The following is a 21350-nucleotide window of genomic DNA, read 5'->3' as shown; positions in this document are numbered from 1 at the left end:
CATGATTATAACAAATTTTTATTTTATTCACATTTTAACATCCATTTCACAACTTTTTTACAAATAGGTCCTTTTAGGCATTTTTATCGAAAATCACTTAGCAAATGTCATTTATCATACACCAAATATACATTTTCTACCATTAGACATCAAAATACATAAATATCCATCATGGGTAAAATTTTAGACTATGATTATGTCTTGAATTAGTTGTAGAAATAGATAGATCATGTTACAAGAATTTCAAAAACATAAAAATCATTAAAAACTGGGCTAGAACGGACTTACAATCGAGTTTGGAAGCTTGAAAAACCCTAGTCATGGTTTCCTCTTGTGAATTTCAGCCATGGGAGGAAGATGGACAAAAATTGGCTTTTAATTTGGCTTTTTAATTCATTTAATTACCAAATTACTAAAATACCCTTAATGAAAAACTTTAGAAACATACCTAACCATATCCATTTTTGTCCACCAACTTAACCAATGGTCTAATTACCATTTAAGGACCTCCAATTTAAAATTTCATAACAATTAGACATCTCTAGTTTATAGAACTCAAGTTTTGCACTTTTTGCAATTTAGTCCTTTTGACTAAATTGAGTGCCCAAATTTTGAGTGAAATTTTCATGAAATCATTCCATAAAAATGTCGACCATAAAAATATAATAAAAATTAATTTTTCTATGTTAGATTTGTGGTCCGAAACCACTGTTTCGACTAGACCCAAAATCGAGTTGTTACAGTGACACAATAATATTTTTTGGATATCGAGAAGTTTGACGGGTCACAAATTTCAATTTTTAATAGTTTTGGATAATTACAAAGGTAGTTGATGTAGCCGAGAATGAGTGTGATGATTCATTGATCTCCACATATAATTCGGCTGAAGGTGGAGTCGTGTAAGATGTCGTACATGTTTCTGATTTAAAGAAGAATCTCATCCCCCTTTTGGTCTTTAAGACATGAATGGTTCGCAGAGTGTTTGAGGCAATGTTGATCATAAAAGGTTGCAGTCAGGTAGAGAGAGTTGATGTTTTATCTCATGTTTAGGTATTACTAGCCCTTGTTGCATTATACAACTTTGATTTGAAAACTAAGAGTCTTTCAGTTTCAAAGTTCGAGCACAGTTTAGACTTTGTTAACATTTAGCAAAATTTGAGTTAGGCCCGTGACGTGGGATGAGAAAGGAGGCTAGATAAATACGAGTCAATGTGGAGATTTGTAAAGTGTGCCTCGTATTTACGAGCTGACGTCTCGACAAGGAAGAGTTGACGTTGGGACAAGGAGCATCATCTTTTTGATACAACACAATGGATGACATCGTTATGAGGTGAATGAGACGTTGTGACATCACGACGTGTTCTCTTATTTGGTAGCCACATTTTAGACTTCAAGCAAGACTTCTTCTCACAATTAGACTTTATTATTCTATGGATATTTTAGTATGATTAGGAATCTAATCTAAGCCTATTTAAAAGGGCCATTATATCCTTGTTTTCTTAAGCCAATCAAGATGTAGTCATAGGTTTTTTCTTTAAAGGTGACAAGATGTAGTCACAATGTATGTTTAGTACATTTAGGTTTATTTTCTCCTTATTGAACTCTCATTTTTTACTCAGTTAGTGAAAAGCCAAAGCCGCATTTACCTGTGGTTTTTCCATCTTTGAGGGTTTTCCACATAAAACTTTTGTGTTCATTTTTCTCCACTTTTACTATTTCATTATTTATATAGGTCGATCCCCAACAAACTAGTATTAGAGCTATGGTTCAGCTTTCACAGATTGACTGGTTATGTGACACAACAAATTTTTTTGGATATTGAAAGTTCAACGAATCACAAATTTTAGTTTCTATCAGTGTTGGATAATTACGAAGGTAGCTGATGTGGCTGAGAATGAGGGTGATGATTTCTTACTCTCCACATATAATACTTTTGAAGGTGGATTAGTGTCAAATGTCAAACATGTGTCTAATTTAGAGAAAAATCACATCTCTTTTTGGTCTTTAGGACTCGAATGATTCGCAGAGTTTTTGAGGCAAGGTTGGTCGCAGAGGGTAACAGTCAGGTGGAGAGAGTTGATGTTTTGTCTCCTATTCGAGTATTACTGTGTAACGCCCCAATTTTTGGGCCTAGAAGTATTGGGCCTTGAGTCTGGGTTCAGGTGGAAAACGGCCCGAATAATTTGGATGTTATTATTATTTAGTATGTTTAGTTTAGTAATTAAATAAATTATGAAGGGTTTATGGTGTGGGAAAAAAGGCCCAAGAGTAAATTTAATTCGAGGCAATTCCTGAATTTTTAATTTTGGAAGAGAGGGTTCTGGCGATATGGGCTTTTAAAATTGAAGTGGTAAAATAGGACACAAAAAGATCTGTGGTAAAGTGGTAGGTGTTTGGGGAGTGACATGTGGATGATTAGGGGGAGCCAGAGTTCAAGTCACAAGGTAAGCGTGTTGTTACTTTTTTTTTTTTTTTTTTGTGTGCATGTGTCGGGCATGTGATAGAGCTTAAGTAGAAATTCGGCTAGGGCTTTAGGAAGGTTGGGTCGTGGGTCTGAATGGTAATTAGGGCAAGCTTTATTTTCTTTTTGTTTTGCCGAATTAGGGTTAGCCACCTAGAGCCTTCACTTTCATTTTATTCTCTTCTCAGTATCGCAAAAAGCCAAAAAAAGTAAAGTTAGATCTCCTGAATGCCGAATTCTTCCTTCTCTTCTCCTCTCTTCTTCTATTTTATTTTCTCCTTCTTTTCTTCTCTTGCTAAAACATTCCTACCATTCTACTCATCTCCTCTTTCATTCTTATTCTTTTCTAAACCTCTATAGCCTATTGCCATAAAAGCCGAAATCCCGAAAGTTGTTCCTTGTGCCGATTTCTTCTAGCCAAAATCCTCCTATTTTCTTCATCTCTTTTGGCTGACTTTTACATCCTCTAAACCTCAACCCCTGTCGGTAATACCACTACAAAACCACCATACCAAATCATCTTCCTCTTCACAATTCCAAAAGCCGAAAACACCATAGTTTTTACGGACATATAGCCAAATCTTTAGATCTCTAAGATTCGATTTCTGCTAGTGTTTAAGGGTTGGATCTGCATCAGATCTATGAAGAAACTGAAGTGGAATCGTTTTGGTTGAAAGAACCTGTGGTAGGTACTCAGATCTATTCTTTATTTCGGGTTTTAGAAAATCCCGAAAGTTGTTCCTTGTGTCGATTTCTTCTAGCCAAAATCCTCCTATTTTCTTCATCTCTTTTGGCCGACTTTCACATCCTCTAAACCTCAACCCCTGTCGGTAATACCACTACAAAACCACCATACCAAATCATCTTCCTCTTCACAATTCCAAAAGCCGAAAACACCATAGTTTTTACGGACATATAGCCAAATCTTTAGATCTCTAAGATTCGATTTCTGCTAGTGTTTAAGGGTTGGATCTGCATCAGATCTATGAAGAAACTGAAGTGGAATCGTTTTGGTTGAAAGAACCTGTGGTAGGTACTCAGATCTATTCTTTATTTCGGGTTTTAGAAAATCTCGAAAGTTGTTCCTTGTGCCGATTTCTTCTAGCCAAAATCCTCCTATTTTCTTCATCTCTTTTGGCCGACTTTCACATCCTCTAAACCTCAACCCCTGTCGGTAATACCACTACAAAACCACCATACCAAATCATCTTCCTCTTCACAATTCCAAAAGCCGAAAACACCATAGTTTTTACGGACATATAGCCAAATCTTTAGATCTCTAAGATTCGATTTCTGCTAGTGTTTAAGGGTTGGATCTGCATCAGATCTATGAAGAAACTGAAGTGGAATCATTTTGGTTGAAAGAACCTGTGGTAGGTACTCAGATCTATTCTTTATTTCGGGTTTTAGAAAAGCCAAAATCCCTAAAGGCATAGGGAGGTTGTTGATTGGAGCTTAAGGCTCTAAGGGTTGTAACAATTTATTTTTTTTGGTGTTAGTGTGATCTAGAGGCTGCTGATCGAAGGCTTGGACAAGTGGAACGACTAGATTGAGATCTAGTCACTAGTTTTGGCAAAGGTAGGATCTCAAGGGCCATATGTATTGATGGCCGATTATGGTAAGTAAGTTTATGATGTTTGCCATTATACTTTGAATCTGATATGTCTAGCAACCGATTGTAGGATATCGTGGAGATTTCGGTAGCAGTTGTCGCAAATCAGGTGTGTAAACGACACCCACTAGTAGACTAGATCGGTAAAAGCCGAAAAGTCGAAATGCTGAAAAGCCAGCATCTCGAGAACTTGCGAGCGTGGAATGCTCGTGTGATTGTTTGTATTGATAATTTTGGTAACTTCAATGGTAAGATTGCAAAGTGCGCAATTTTGTGCACCTCGGTGAATTTGGGCTTCGATGGGCCGAAATTGGGTAATGGGCTACGGGCCCGTTTCGGTAAAAATGTCCGGTAAGTATTCTGAAGACATGTTAATAACTGTAATGAGCATGAAATCCTAAAAAGATTGATAAAATTACTGAAATACCTCTGTAAGGTAGAATTACCGTAATACCCTTAAAGGGGTAAGTTTACGATTACGCCCCTCGAGGGTAAATAACTGTTCTTACACTATAATCTAACTGTCTTTCTAAAGCATGCCTTGTTAATTATATATTCTCTGCATACATGTCATACTGCATGGGGTTGGGTTTTCTTATGGAGGAAGAACTCGATCTGGTGGCTGTGCCACATATTCTGATATAAGCAGCTTTGCTGCGGATTATAGTTAGTGTCGTAACCGGTGCTAACACTATAAGTGTAGAGATGGCGTGGGTGATTTATTCCCCACAAGAAGTGTAGCGATGGACGAAGGCAAGTGCAGGGTTGGATGGGGTTATCATGCATTAATAATATGAGGCTGTTTTGTTATGGGCCAACTATATTGAAATGGGTCCAACTGTGTTAATATGGGCAAGGCCCAACATATCTCGACTTGTAATAGGGCTATGGCCCAGATTGATACTGACATGGGCTAGGCCCAGTATACTTTGATACTGTAAGGGGCTATGGCCCATATTAATATTGATATGGGCTAAGGCCCAGTTAACTCTGATTTCTGAATAGGTCTTAGGCCCAGTAAAGCTTGAACTGATTTGGGCTTTGGTTGGGATACTTTATACACTGAGTTTTCCAAACTCACCCCCTTTTTCCCATCTTTGCAGGTGAGCCTTAGATCGGTAGACTTGGAGCTGAAGGGATTCAGAGTGACCATGTGGACTATTTAAAATAAGTGTTTATACCTTCACTTTTATTTTAGATTATTTCTTTTATTTTTTCGGGTTTTAATTTGTAATAAGGCCGTTTTAATTATTTTTAGTTGTTTTTAGTATGTTTTGTTAGCTTAGATATGATATTGTTTTAACTGTTTGAAATTGAATAGCTCTAAGATGCTTTTTAAAAAGGTTACTTGATTTCAAAATATCGCGATAACAAAGCAAGGCTTCCGCAACGAAAACATTTTCAAAATTAATAACCTTTTCAAATGGTTTTAAACGAATTGGTTTTCCCTGAACAATCACTCAGTTAAAGTGTGGCAATAGTTGTGTGCATGTCTAGGATTGGATCCGTAAAGAGCTGGGTACTTAAGCAGTCTAATTGACTCACCTCCTCTTTTCTGGCATTCTACCTGGTGCACAGCTTCCATTCACTTTAATCTTTAACGAAGATATTTTTTAAACACTAAGAAAGACTTTAGATAAAACATGACTTTTCTAGTAACGCTTCAATGTGACACGTCGGACTCGATTGTAACATCTGGGCCAGGTTTTAGGTGTTACATTTAGTGGTATCAAAGCCTGGTTGCAACAACTCGGCTGTGGATCAGGGTCCGAAAAGTTTTTGGAAAAACTTTGCTAAACTTAGGCCCAATAAGGGTATTTTTGAAATGGTTTTGGAAAATTCTTTTCAAAGATATTTTACAAGGTATACATGTTTTAAGGTTCAATCTTAAAATGGTTTAAGTTTTTCTGGGTTTCTGAAATATTGATAACCGAAGAAGTGGCACACTGAATCCCCAGCACCAAGTCTGTAAGTATTTTTATTCTGTACTGTACTGAAATATTGTTATACTACTATAGATAGTACTGAAACCCTACTATGATTCTGTAGTTAGGGTAATACTGAAACTGTAGAAACTGAGACAGTAGAGAAAATTGAAAACTTTAGAAGACTAAGACTGTAGCTAGGATACGATACTGTGAAAACAAGAACTTTGAAATACTCTTTATGCATAGGACATCTGTATAAATACTAAAATTTTTGAATCGAGATCTTGGTAGTTATTGTTATGCATGCTGATAATGTAGAGTGTTGATATGGATTCTGAGGGTAAGCGAAGTCTGTCAACTTCGAGTAGCGGTAACTCGGAGCTTGGGACTGAGGCACTGGCCGAGTTAGTAAGAAAAATGGTAGAAGAAGTATTAGAGATCAAGGTCAAGGAAATTAGGGAAACGCTTCAAGCAGGGTGCTTGGAGTGTAAGAAAAGGAATGATTCTAGTTCTCAAAAGACCGAGCCTCGTTCTATGAAACATGTTAAGACATGACCAAACTTTCCAACCTGCATGAACTACAACGGGCATCATCCGGGTGAATGCCATAGGAAGACAAGAGCATGCTTTAGATGTGGGTCCAAGGAGCATCGAGCTCAGGATTGCCAAGCTTATTTTATTTAAGTGTGTGTTACGAGTTGTATGCGTACTTGATAGATGTTTCTTTACTTTGGTAATTATACGTTATGGGTCGTACTAAGAATTATTTTTAATCAGAGTGCGCAGTAGAAGCATAGTGGTTTGACTTGAGTAATACAGATAGTTGATAGTTTGAAAATTTCGAGGACGAAATTTCTTTAAGGGGAGTAGAGTTGTAACGCCCCGATTTTTGAGCCTAGAAGTATTGGGCCTTGAGTCTGGGTTCGGGTGGAAAACGGCCTGAATAATTTGGATGTTATTATTATTATTTCGTATGTTTAGTTTAGTAATTAAATAAATTATGAAGGGTTTATGGTGTGGGAAAAAAGGCCCAAGAGTAAATTTAATTCGAGGCAATTCCTAAATTTTTAATTTTGGGAGAGAGAGTTCTGGCGATATAGGCTTTTAAAATTGAGGTGGTAAAATAGGACACAAAAAGATCTGTGGTAAAGTGGTAGGTGTTTAGGGAGTGACGTGTGGATGATTAGGGGGAGCCAGAGTTCAAGTCACAAGGTAAGCGTGCTGTTACTTTTATTTTTTTTTGTGCATGTGCCGGGCATGTGATAGAGCTCAAGTGGAAATTCGGCTAGGGCTTTAGAAAGGTTGCGCCGTGAGTCTGAATGGCCATTAGGGCAAGCTTTATTTTCTTTTTGTTTTTCCAAATTAGGGTTAGCCACCTAGAGCCTTCACTTTCATTTTATTCTCTTCTCAGTATGGCAAAAAGCCGAAAAAAACAAAGATCTCCTGAGTGCAGAATTCTTCCTTCTCTTCTCCTCTCTTCTTCTATTTTGCTTTCTCCTTCTTTTCTTCTCTAGCTGAAACATTCCTACCATTCTATTCATCTCCTCTTTCATTCCCATTCTTTTCTAAACCTCTATAGCCGATTGCCATAAAAGCCGAAATCCCGAAAGTTGTTCCCTGTACCGATTTCTTCTAACCAAAATCCTCCTATTTTCTTTATCTCTTTTGGCCGACTTTCACATCCTCTAAACCTCAACCCCTGTCAGCAATACCACTGCAAAACCACCATACCAAATCATCTTCCTCTTCACAGTTCCAAAAGCCGAAAATACCATAATTTTTAGGGACATATAGCCAAATCTTTATATATCTAAGATTCGATTTCTACTAGTGTTTAAGGGCTGGATCTGTATCAGATCTATGAAGAAACTAAAGTGGAGTTGTTTTGGTTGAAAGAACCTATGGTAGGTACTCAGATCTATTCTTTATTTCGGGTTTTAGAAAAGCCAAAATCCCTAAAGGCATAAGGAGGCTGTCGATTGGGGCTTAAGGCTCTAAGGGTTGTAACAGTTGATTTGTTTTGGTGTTAGTGTGATCTAGAGGCTGCTGATCGAAGGCTTGGACAAGTGGAACGACTAAATCGAGATCTAGTCACTAGTTTTGGCAAAGGTAGGATCTCAAGGGCCATATGTATTAATGGCCGATTATGGTAAGTAAGTTTATGATGTTTGCCATTATACTTTGAATCTGATATGTTGAGTGACCGATTGTAGGATATCATGGAGATTTCGGTAGCAGTTGTCACAAATCAAGTGTGTAAACGACACCCACTAGTAGAGTAGATCGACAAAAGTCGAAAAGCCGAAATGCCGAAAAGCCGGCATCTCGAGAACTTACGAGCGTACGAACGCTCGTGGGATTGTTTGTATTGATAATTTTGGTAACTTCAACTGTAAGATTGCAAAGTACGCAATTTTGTGCACCTTGGTGAATTTGGGCTTCGATGGGCCGAAATTTGGTAATGGGTAACAGGCCCATTTCGGTAAAAACGTCCAGTAAGTATTCTGAAGACACATTAATAACTGTAATGAGCATGAAACCCTAAAAAGACTGATAAAATTACTGAAATACCTCTGTAAGGTCGAATTATCGTAATACCCTTAAAGGGTAAGTTTACGATTATGCCCCTCGAGGGTAAATAACTATTCTTACGCTATAATCTGACTATCTTTCTAAAGCATGTCTTTTTAATAATATATTCTCTGCATACATGTCATACTGCATGGGGTTGGGTTTTCTTATGGAGGAAGAACTCGTTCTGGTGGCTGTGCCACATATTCTGATATAAGCAGCTTTGCTGCGGATTATAGTTAGTGCCGCAACCGGTGCTAACACTGTAAGTGTACGGATGGCGTGGGTGATTTATTCCCCACAGGAAGTGTAGGGATGGACGGAGGCAAATGCAGGGTTGGATGGGGTTATCATGCATTAATCATATGAGACTGTTTTGTTGTGGGCCAACTGTATTAAAATGGGCCCAACTTTGTTAATATGGGCAAGGCCTAACATATCTCGACTTGTAATAGGGCTACGGCCCAGATTGATACTGACATAGGCTAGGCCCAATATACTCTGATACTGTAATGGGCTATGGCCCAGATTAATATTGATATGAGCTAAGGCCCAGTTAACTCTGATTTCTGAATAGGGCTTAGGCCCAGTAAAGCTTGAACTGATTTGGGCTTTGGTTGGGATACTTTACACACTGAGTTTTCCAAACTCACCCCCTTTTTCCCATCTTTGCAGGTGAGCCTTAGATCAGTAGACTTGGAGCTGGAGGGATTCAGAGTGGCCATGTGGACTGTTTAAAATAAGTGTTTATACCTTCGCTTTTATTTTAGATTATTTCCTTTATGTTTTCGGGTTTTAATTTGTAATAAGGTCGCTTTAATTATTTTTAGTTGTTTTTAGTATGTTTTGTTAGCTTAGATATGATATTTTTTTAACTGTTTGAAATTGAATAGCTTTAGGGCGCTTTTTAAAAAGGTTACTTGATTTCAAAATATCGCGATAACAAAGCAAGGCTTCCGCAACGAAAACGTTTTCAAAATTAATAACCTTTTCAAATGGTTTTAAACGAATTGGTTTTCCCTGAACAATCACTTAGTTAAAGTGTGGCAATGGTTGTGTGCATGTCTAGGATTGGATTCGTGAAGAGTTGGGTACTTAAGCAGTCTAATTGACTCACCTCCTCTTTTCTAGCATCCTACCTAGTGCACAGCTTCCATTCACTTTAATCTTTAACGAAGATATTCTTTAAACACTAAGAAAGACTTTAGATAAAACATGACTTTTCTAGTAACGCTTCAATGTGACACGCCGGACTCGGTCGTAACGTCTGGTCCGGGTTTGGGGTGTTACATACTGGCCCTTGTTGCATTATACTATTTTTATTTGAAGACTAGGAGTCATTTAGTTTCCAAGTTCAAGCATAGTTTAGACTTCGTTAACGTTTAGAGAAATTCGAGTTATGCCCATGAAGGGGCATGGAAAAGTAGGTGTGATAATTATGAGTCAAGGTGGAGATTTGTGGAATGTACCTCGTATTTATGTGCCAACGTCTTGACGAGGAAGAGCTGACATCAGGACGAGGAGTATCGGCTCATTGGGACGACGCGATGGATGATGTTGTGATAAGGTGAATAGGATATTACGACGTCACGACGTGTTCTCCTATTTGGAAAACGCGTTTTAGACTTCGAACAGGACTTCTTCTCTTAGTTAGACTTTGATTATTTTAGTGATTTTTAGTAATATTAGAACTCTAATCTAAGCCCATTTAAAGGGGTCATTATATCCCTATTTTGTTAAGTCAATTAAGATGTAATCTTAGGTTTTGCTTTCTTTAAGGGCGACAAGATGTAGTCACATATAAGTTTTGGTGAAATTTTTATGGTAATTATGGAGAGTATTTTATACCCTTTTTGTAAGTGCCTTATGAGATTTAGGGTTTTGTTTACCGATTTGCTATTTTTTATTTTAAGCTTTGTATTTGGGGGTTTAGGTAATGTATGTTAGTACATTTAGGTTTATTTTCTCTTTTTTGCGCTCTCTTTTGTTTACTTAGGGTGTTTGGATGGACAGTGTGTTTACCTACGGTTAGTGTAAAAACAGCTATGGCGGTGAGATTAGATACTATATTGATACTATAGCATGAGACAAAAAGTAAACTAAACATACTGCACCGTACCCCACCGTCCATCCAAACCTAGCCTTAGTTAGTGAAAAGTTGAAGCCTCCTTTACCGTGGTATTTCCCTCTTTGAGGGTTTTTCACGTAAAATATTTGTGTTCAATATCGTGGTTTTTCCTTATTTGAGGATTTTGCACGTAAAATATTTGTGTTCATACTTCACTTTTAATATATTGTTGTTTATATGGGTCGATCCCCAATAAACTGATACCAGATCTATGGTTCAGCTTTCGTAAATTGACCCATTCGGTGACACAACAATATTTTTTGGATATCAAGAAATTTGACGGGTCACAAATTTCAATTTCTGGCAGTTTTGGATAATTACAAAAGTAGCTGATGTGGCCGAGAATGAGTGTAATGATTTATTTCTTTCCACATATAATTCAATTGTGTAGTCGTGTAAGATGTTGTACATGTGTCTGATTTAAAGAAGAATCTCATCCCCTTTTGGTCTTTAAGACTCGAATGGTTAGCAGAGTGTTTGAGGCAATGTTGGTCATTGAGGGTTACAGTTAGGTAGAGAGAGTTGATGTTTTGTCTCATGTTTGGGTATTATTGGCCCTTATTGCATTATACAACTTTGATTTGAAAATTAGGAGTCTTTCAGTTTCCAAGTTCGAGCACAGTTTAGACTTTGTTAACATTTAGCACAATTCGAGTTAGGCCCATAACGTGGGATGAAAAAAGAGGCTAGATAAATACGAGTCAAGGTGGAGATTTGTGAAGTGTGCCTCGTATTTACAAGTCGACGTCTCGACGAGGAAGAGTCGATATTAGGACAAGGAGCATCATCTTTTCGAGACAACGCGATGGACGGTGTCGTGACGAGGTAAATGGGACGTTGCAACGTGTTCTCCTATTTGGCAACCACATTTTAGACTTCAAGTAAGAATTTTTCTCCCAATTGGATTGCATTATTCTAGAGATATTTTAGTATGATTAGAACTCTAATCTAAGCCTATTTAAAGGGGCCATTGTATCCCTATTTTCTTAAGCCAATCAAGATGTAGTCGTAAGTTTTTTCTTTGAGGGTGAAAAGATGTAGTCGCATATGAGTTTTGGTGAGAGTTCCGTGGTAACTATGGAGAGTATATTATACCCCTTTTGTGAGTGACTTATGAGATTTAGGGTTTTCTTTACCTATTTTTCTCTTTGAGATTTTGAGCTTTGTATTCGGGGGTTTAAGTAATGTATGTTTAGTATATTTAGGTTTTTTTTCTCCTTATTGTACTATCGTTTTTTTACTCAGTTAGTGAAATGTAGAAGCCTTCTTTGCCAATGGTTTTTCCCTCTTTGAGGGTTTTCCACGTAAAATATTTGAATTTATTCTTCTCTACTTTTACTATCTCGTTGTTTATACAGGTTAATCCCCAACAAATTGGTATCAAAGTTACGGTTCAGCTTTCGCAGATCGACTTGTTCGGTTACACAACAACATTTTTTGGATATCAAGAAGTTCGACAGATCACAAATTTTAGTTTTTAGAAGTTTCAGACAATTGCAAAGGTAGCTTATATGGTCGAGAATAAGGGTGATGATTCGTTGCTCTCTACATATAATTCGATTGAAGGTGGAGTCGTGTCAGATGTTAGGAATGTTCCTAATTTAGAAAAGAATCCCCTTTTGAACTTTAAGACTCGTATGGTTCATAGAGTGTTTGAGGCAAGGTCGGTCGGAAAGGGTTATAATGAAGTGGAGAAAGTTGATGTTTTCTCTCTTGTTTGGGTATTACTAGCCCTTGCTGCATTATTCAACTTTGATTTGAAGACTAAGAGTCTTTCAATTTTGAAGACTCGGTTAACATTTAGCAAAATTCAAGTTAGGCACGTGACAGGGCATAAAAAAAGAGGCCAGATAAATATGAGTCAAGGTGGAGATTTATGGAGTATGCCTCATATTTACGAGCTGATGTCTTGATGAGGAAGATTCGATGTCAGGACGAGGAGCGTTAGCTCATCGAGATGATGCGATGACGGTGTAGTGATGAGGCGAATGGGACGTTGCAACATCACGACATGTTCTCTTATTTGGCAGCTGCGTTTTAGACTTCAAGCAAGACTTCTTCTCTCGGTTAGACTCTGATTTTTCCAGGGTTAGTTTAGTATGATTAGAACTCTAATCTAAGCCTATTTAAAGAGGCCATTGTATCCTTGTTTAGATTGAATTAGTATTGAAATATTGATGAATTTTGACAATGTAATACTCATATTTCAAGCCAGATCCTTTTAACAAATAGTGTGTTAATCGTAAATTTACCATGATGGCAAAAAAAAATCTTAAACTTACCATGAAGTACATAATTCATATAACAAACAAAATAAAAAGGAAAAGGAAGAAAAAGGTTAAATCCCTAAAAACTTCATAAACACAACTTGATGAGTATGTTTTTATAAGACTTATATCTTATATGTTTAGTATAAGATGATTTGTTCTGGTAATCTTTTTATTTAATATATGAAATGACTTTTGCCTTATTTATCTTGAATTTATTTAATAATATTTTTTAGTTGTGAAGTTTATAGATAAGCATTCTATATAATTGATGAATAGTTTATGAAATTTATTTACTATGATTCATTTGATTCTTTAAGAAAATTTATATACATATTAAATATTTTTTAGAATATTAATTAATTTAAAGCAATATATTGAAACAGACCGATATCAATAAAATTAATTCTAATAAAAATATATATTGATGGGTAGTTGATTATCTTACTCCATAGACCAAACACTGGTAAAAGTATTATGAAGACCCCTATACTATGATCAGATTGCATTTTACCCCTCTACTAAAAAATAAGCAAATTAATTTTTGTACGTTAGATCAAAGAGAAAATTGGTCTTTCTGTTAAAAATTTCATCCATTTTTACTATTAAAAATTGGTCTATGTACATCAGTATGAGGTACACGTGGCACACTACATGTCACTGTCTAGTTATTCCATCAACCACACTAGTTTCTAACAATACAAATGAATGAAATATTTAACAAAAAGACCAATTTACTTTTTAGTCTAATGTCTAGGAACAAATTTATCCATTTTAAAGTAGAGAAGACAATGCAATCTAACTAAAGTTGTCCATAGGCTGGGTCGAGCCAAGTTCGAGTCGAGCCCCAACAAAATTTTAGGCCCGATTGATAGGCCCGAGCTCGGGTCGGCCCAAAAATGGGCTAAATTTTTGCCCAAGGCCGACCTAGATTATAAATGTTAAACTCTGGCCTAGACTAACCTGGCCCATATTTTTTAGTCAGTGGACATTTCTTCTTCTTGATCTACAATTTTTTTTTCAAATATCTTAATTTCATTTCATTTAAAAAATCATAAAAAAATTATCAGTAAACCTATCATTCTACGACATAAAGAATAACTTTTGTCAAACCTCTTCATTGATAAATGGAAGCAAAGAAGAGACTTGAGCATGAAGTTTAATTCTTATGTGCAAAACAAATATATGTATTGCTTGAGTATGAAAGAAATATAATTGTAGTTTTGCATTCTTTTATCTCAAATTGCATATGTTATATATATACATTACTACAAAAGAAGGGGGGACAAAAGAAGTGTTTTGTATTATAAAAAATTTCAACTCTAATGCAATCTAATCCAAAATAAACAATTATCGAGCAAACCAGTGGTGTTGTTAATAGGAGATCAGGGAATCAAGAAAATCAGAGGTGAATTTTGATTTTGAACTCTGAATTTGCTAAACTAAAAATTTTATGCCTTTTTTAGTTTTTCTATTAAAGGGTGGGCTGCAAAAATATAATGCCTAACTACCTATGGAACGATGATAGTGGTAAAATTGAAGATGTAATGTGAATGTGCAAGTATACACGTCAAATCAAGTAATAAAGTGATAAGTGAGATCGTCTCCATAGGGATTAGAATAGGTAAAAATATGGTTGAATTATTACTATAAACTATACTAATTAGGCTTATGGCAAAATAAACATAGTAATGATTTGAAGTGAAATATTAATGTATGAAATGTAAAAATCACGTAATGAATAAAATGTTGTGTCAATTCTACGAGATAAAATTGAAAGGATTGAAGCTGTTGAATGGGAAGGCCAAAATTAATTGGATTATATCTTAATAACATAATAATATCATGGTAGAATCTTGAGCCAATTACTGTTCAGAGTATAACTAATGCATTCTACTTCTTTTGAGAGTTAGAATTAAAGTTATCATTCTAAGTTTTTGTATGTCTACAAGTTTCAAGAATAATACCTAACAAATTTTCTTCTTTACTCTGTACAGATCACAACTCTATATCTAGACTGCTACAAGTATTCGCTTGAGTACTTGCTCATATCATTCGATTATGATCCAGCTTATTTAACCTTTTCAGAATTAAATCAAGTCTAAGGATATATCATGCATTCATCTATGTCTAGAGCTTGTATGCTTATATTTAAAATAATCCAAATCGAATAAAACAATAGTTCTACTCAAAATATCACCATGATCATCAATATATCAAGATAGATCCAGTAATTCCAACCTAAATGAAATTAGCTCATGGGTTGGGTTTTAAAATCCAAGATTAGAATAACATTCAACATCATCATTAACAGTTTAGAAATCATAGTAATTAATCAACAGAATGAAGGTAGAATTGCAAGAAGCTTTTGCCACTCCATCTTTCAATTCAACGTTGTTGAATCGTGTAGGATCCAAGGTTGATTGGTAGTCCTTTTCCTTACGTCTCTGTTCTCCTTTTAAGTTACTATCCTCTCTTTTTTCTTTGGAATTTTTTACCAGTTTTTCTGGATAGAAAATTGCTCTCCAAATCCCCCTCTAAAATCTTCCATCTTTTCTTTCTTTTCTCTTCCCTCTTTTATAAGGTAGGTCCTCCTCTCTCAGCATACACTTTTCTCCCTTTTTTTAAAGTGGATTTATCTGGTTACGTCCAGTTGACTGAGAGTGACGAGGACTGAGTGCCACGTAAGAATTTTCTTGGAATTGTCATCACATTTGTGTTGGTAATCCATACAACCTTTTGCCATGACAATATTTTACTTCCTTTATTCTCTCCTTATTTTTCCCCATCCTTCCTACATTTGCTGCATACAACAATTAATTCCCTTCTTCCCAACAGTAAAAGTAACATTAAATGACATTTAAGGCACAATCCAAGCATTATTATGCAATGATCTAAAAATAGCCTAAAAATACAAATATATCTACTTAAGTACAAACATTTAATGAAGCTCAGAGGTTCGAAATATAACTATTTTCAAGAGCACCTAACTACCTATGGAACAATGATGGTGGTTGCCGATAGAGAAATTGGCGAGACGATGACGACAGTGGTGAACACCAGCGACTGAGGAAGTAGTGGGGCAATGACAGTGTCTTGAATCTTGATGGAATAACGAGCATCAGTGACTAATGAGCGGCGGTGGTGACTAGTGAGTGGTGAGAGGCACCCGACACTAAAGGATTTTGTTTTTAGGAATTGATTTAAGATTGAGAATGAGGGGAGAGGAGGGTGACTGCCTGACTGGGTGAGGACGTAAGGTATCGTATAGAGTATTAGAATAGAGTTGTATAATTAATAAAAATTAAGTTAAAAAAATTTGTTTCAAGCCAGACTGGGCCTGGGCTAAAAAATGCTTACCCAAGAGTTGATCCGTTTTGAAAATAGGCCTCAATTTTTGGACCTATATTTTCATCTAAATCCTCCCACTTTTTAAATAGACCTTCGAACCGATACCAAATTAGGTCTAAATCTAACTTCTAATACAAATACCTTAACAATAGTTTTAACTCTAAACTAATTATTTGAAAGTGAATGCTAAGAAACATATGCTATAAACTCCCCACAAGTTGGCGTTAATAAAATAGCTGAATCCTAATTGCCTCAATCAACTCTGTCTTCACTTTTTAGCTATTTTACTAATCTAATAAAAAAATTATATTTACAAAAATGACCCTAGTTCAAAAACATTCACCCAAATGACCTAAAATAAATAGTAAAATTGAATTATGGGAACTAGATGGCCGACACCACTATTTTTTTATTAAAAAAATAATTTTTGGGGTTTTGGGCACTAGATGGCTGGCACCCATGTATTTTTTTCAAATTTTTTTTTGGGTGCTGGCACACTAATGGTCGGCACCCATTTATCTGATTAAAAAAATAATTTTTTTTGGGGTGTGGTGCCAACCAATAAATGGCCAAAATCACTCAACAAAAGAGATTGAGAATATTGCAACATATTTTATTTCCCAAGTTTAATTACATATTTTATATTTTAAAATAATATTGAAATTCTTATCATGTTTTATAAATATATTACTCGTTCTTGTTTTAAAAACATGATAAGTATTTCAATATTGTTTTAAAATATAAAATATGTAATTAAACTTGAGAAATAAAAAAGATGGGAAAACAACGAGAGGGTCTGTTGCAATATTTTCAATCTCTTTTGTTGGGTGATTTTGGCCATTTGTTGGCAGGCACAACACCTCAAAAAAATTATTTTGTAATAAGATAAAGGGGTGCTAGTTATTAATATGCCAGCACCCAAAAAATTTAAAAATATATATATATGGGTGCTGGTTATATAGTGTCTAAACCCCCAAAAATTATTTTTTAATAGAAAAAAATAGTGGTGCAGACTATCTAGTTTTTATAACTTAATTTTACTGTTTATTTTAAGTCATTTAGATAAATATTTTTGAATTAATGCCATTTTTGTAAATAATAAATTTTTGGGGGTCAAATGGGTAAACTAGCCTCACTTTTTAGTGGATTTAAAAGTAAAATAGCTTAGCGTCATCGATGACATAGCTAAGCTCACTATGACCGACGTCGCTATGAGTGACGTCATCCGTTCCTACTTATCATACGAAGCCTTTGTCGACAGCTTTTCTTGTTGTAAGCCTAGGGGCCTACCCGCCTATCATAAGTGGCCACTCTTTTTCGGCTTGAAATATATAAATGTCTAACTCTTTTTGCACATTCGATTAAAAGAATTTACTTTTTATTTAGTTTTTCTAAATTTATATTTTTATCAATTTTTATCATGAAAAATTAATTTTTGTTAACTTAGTTAATGTAAAATATATATGAATTGTGATTTGATGACATGTCAGTATTTAATTAATTTTTAAATTTTAAAAATATTAATTTTTTTTATATTTTTTATAATTTTTAATATTTTAATGATTTAAGTTTTAAAAATATTTTTTATAATTTTTTAAAATTTTTAAAATTTAAAAAAATTAATTGAATGTTGATGTGTCATTTATGTCTAAGCCACATTAGCAGAGTTAAGAGTTAATAAATATTGACTTTTCTAATCATTTGAATGATTTGATAAAAAAGCACAAGTTCAAATACGGGTGTTAAAACGATAACCGAACCGAACTAGCATTAACTGAACTGTATAATCCTTTAACCGTTAACCGAAGCGAAATTTTTTCAAAAAAAATTTAACCGAACTGAAATATTTCGGTTAATTCGATTGGTTAACTGAATTAACCGAAATTTATATATTTTTATCTTTTAGTTAAAACAAGTATAAAACATATCAAATAAATACATTGAAATTAACCGAAATATATATTTTTATCTTGAAAATTAATCGAATTAATCGAAATTTTATGTCTTGAAACACTATATAATGAAAAACACTACATAAGTATTGAAATTAACACATAATATTAATTATTAAGTTCGGTTAATTCAGTTAATTATCTAATTTCGAACCGAATTAACCAGTAATTGAAATTTCAAAAAACCATTAACCAACCTCCGACCAAACTATGTTCGACCATTGGTTGATTAACCGAATTAGATCAGCTTGGTTAATTAATTTAATTTTAACAGAAATTTAAATATCTTTAAATTTAATAACTAAAAAACGAAAAATTAAATTAAGAAATAAAATAATTTTTTTTATAAAATTAGAGGGTAAAATATATAATTATTATTTAAATTATAAAATAGATAAAATATTACATTAATTAATGGTGTTAGCGTACCGACATGAGCATGCATTTCGATTTGGTTGCACCCGTAAATAAGATAATCAGGTGGTTGTTAAGGTATGGAATAATTTCTGTTGTCTTTATAATTACAAATACAAATACTAAATCTAATTAATAATTTTTAATTATTAAGATATTTAGGGATTTTGAATATTTAAACTGTCATTTAAAAAGAGAAAGAAACCAGTGACTTGGCAATCATTCACATGTGAAAGTAATTTGACATTCCTGATTAAACTGCAAGAATACCATCTTCATGTTCACATGGCCTTTGACATTAGTTAAGGAATGTGATGCTGTAAAAGCCGTAACATCATTTGTCCGATTCTGGAATTTTTCAATTAAAAATAAATGGCAGAAAGATTACGTACATCTTGTGATATCAGCATCTCAACGTCATCAGAAAATGAGTGCTTTAAATGGGTGCTGAAAGCCGGAACCTCCAAAGTTGTGCAAAGTAATTAAATATCATACTCCATTCCCATGGCGCTCTCCACCACCAAGCTATTACTCACTGACCTCGCAACTACAGTTAAACTGGTGCCTACCAATTACATCAGACCAATCTCCGACCGTCCAAACCTGGTTGATGTTCATGTATCAGATGTTTCCATCCCTCTGATCGACCTTCAGGACCTCCATGGCCCCAACCGCTCTCATGTTCTTAAACAGATTGCCCTAGCTTGCCAACATGATGGTTTCTTTCAGGTATCCAAACAAATATTTTGATTTGGCTGTAATTGTCGCTTGCTACTCCTACTAGTTAATTCTGTTAGTGATTTCTGTTCTGCTAAATGATCAGGTTAAGAACCATGGGGTTTCAGAAGCCACCATCAACAACATGCTGCGTTTAGCTAGAGATTTCTTTTATTTACCGGAGAGTGAGCGGTTGAAGAATTACTCCGACGACCCGTCCGTCGCCAACCGGTTGTCAACTAGTTTCAACGTTAAGACGGAGAAGGTTGCCAACTGGAGGGATTTTCTGAGACTCCATTGCTACCCTCTCCAAGATCACGTAAACGCATGGCCTTCAAATCCCCCTTCCTTCAGGTTTTAATAATATAGTACCATAAATAAGCCAATGGTTTTCATCTTTAATTTTAAGCATGACTGAATTTGTGGTTCCTGTCAGGGGCGACGTAGCCGAGTATTGCAGTAGCGTTAGAGGTTTAGTGCTACGACTGCTTGAGGCCATATCAGACAGCTTAGGGCTGAAGAGAGATCATATAGATAAGACCCTAAGCAAGCATGGGCAACACATGGCTTTAAACTACTATCCACCTTGTCCACAACCAGAACTTACTTATGGCTTGCCTGGCCATACCGATCCTAATTTAATAACTATTCTTCTTCAAGATGACGTCCCTGGATTACAGGTTTTAAGAGATGGCAAGTGGATTACTGTCAATCCCATTTGCAACACCTTCATTGTCAACATCGGCGATCAAATGCAGGTGAAGTGGTGGATAGTGATTGTAACCTTTGTTTATTTATTTCTTAATCCAGAAAAAAAAATAAAGTGAGTGGTAATCTTTTGTCACAGGTAATTAGCAATGATCGTTACAAAAGCGTGCTCCATCGAGCTGTTGTGAACTGCAATAAAGAACGAATATCCATCCCAACCTTCTATTGTCCCTCACCTGATGCTTTGATAGGCCCTGCTACGGACTTGATCGACGATGATCACCCTGCAGTGTATCGAAGTTTTAGTTATGGGGAATACTATGAAAAATTTTGGAAGAGGGGACTTGCTAGCGAATGCTGCCTCGACATGTTCAAAACTTGTGTTCCATAATTATCTATTGTCATGAATTCATACTTTAAAGTCGAGATTACACGGAGTTGTCTTATTCGACCTCCCAGATAATGTTAATTTCTGAAGCGTCTTAATTAAGGTGCTAGATGATGGTATTTCACTGTTTCATATACATTTCCATCTCTGCAAACGGGACTTGCAACTCACCTCTTCCTACCTTCTACTTTTTCAATTTACAAGAACATCAAAACTTTAAATGCGAATTTTGAGGATTTCAATTTGGATTTTATTTATATGTGTAAAGTAGTTATATTAAAAAAAATATTAAGATTATAACCAATCTATGAATTTGAAAATTATAGTGAATTTTACTTTTTTAGCAACCTAAGGAAATTACTCAACAGGCTAGAACCAATGCTGATGAAGAAGACAAACACGCTCTCACTAGTAGGCCTTGAAACTGGTTATAACACAAGCGCCATTAAAGCTTGGTGGATTTGAGGGAGTTTGGATCACATTCTCTCTACCTAATGGTCCCCGTCATCGGAATGGTTTGGTTGCTAGGTCAGAATTTCTAGGGATTTTAACTTTCTATAGCTTTCGTTCCATCTAATTACATAAACTATTAAATTTTTATAATATTTTATGTAATACATAAAAACATGGTTTAATAATTCAAAACGTTACTCAATTATTTGAATCATTACAAGGGTTAAATTACTAAACGAAATACTCAAAAAAAAATCTTATTACATAAATATTAGAATTCTTATAATATTTAATGTAACATTGGAGTTGATGAAACGTTTATAGTAAGGATCTCTTTCTAGAATTTTTTATAAGCACCCAAAATCAATTCCTTGTATCATGGCAAATTAAGGCTATTGTA

At 35.1% G+C, this 21350-nt stretch overlaps 1 protein-coding gene across 1 annotated transcript; it reads left to right on the top strand.

Annotated features, from left to right (window-relative positions):
- The first annotated feature begins 19117 nt into the window (after positions 1 to 19117).
- LOC107896172 (protein DMR6-LIKE OXYGENASE 2) lies at positions 19118 to 20629 on the top strand. The gene is made up of 4 exons (XM_041074477.1): positions 19118 to 19413; positions 19508 to 19755; positions 19838 to 20159; positions 20249 to 20629. Exons 1-4 carry the CDS (start codon positions 19189 to 19191, stop codon positions 20498 to 20500), a joined length of 1047 nt encoding a protein of 348 aa, XP_040930411.1. The 5' UTR covers positions 19118 to 19188; the 3' UTR covers positions 20501 to 20629.
- The last annotated feature ends 721 nt before the right edge of the window (positions 20630 to 21350 follow it).

Source organism: Gossypium hirsutum, chromosome A08 (genome assembly GCF_007990345.1).
Source record: "Gossypium hirsutum isolate 1008001.06 chromosome A08, Gossypium_hirsutum_v2.1, whole genome shotgun sequence".
NCBI lineage: Eukaryota > Viridiplantae > Streptophyta > Magnoliopsida > Malvales > Malvaceae > Gossypium > Gossypium hirsutum.
This window is presented reverse-complemented; position numbering and strand designations above follow the sequence as displayed.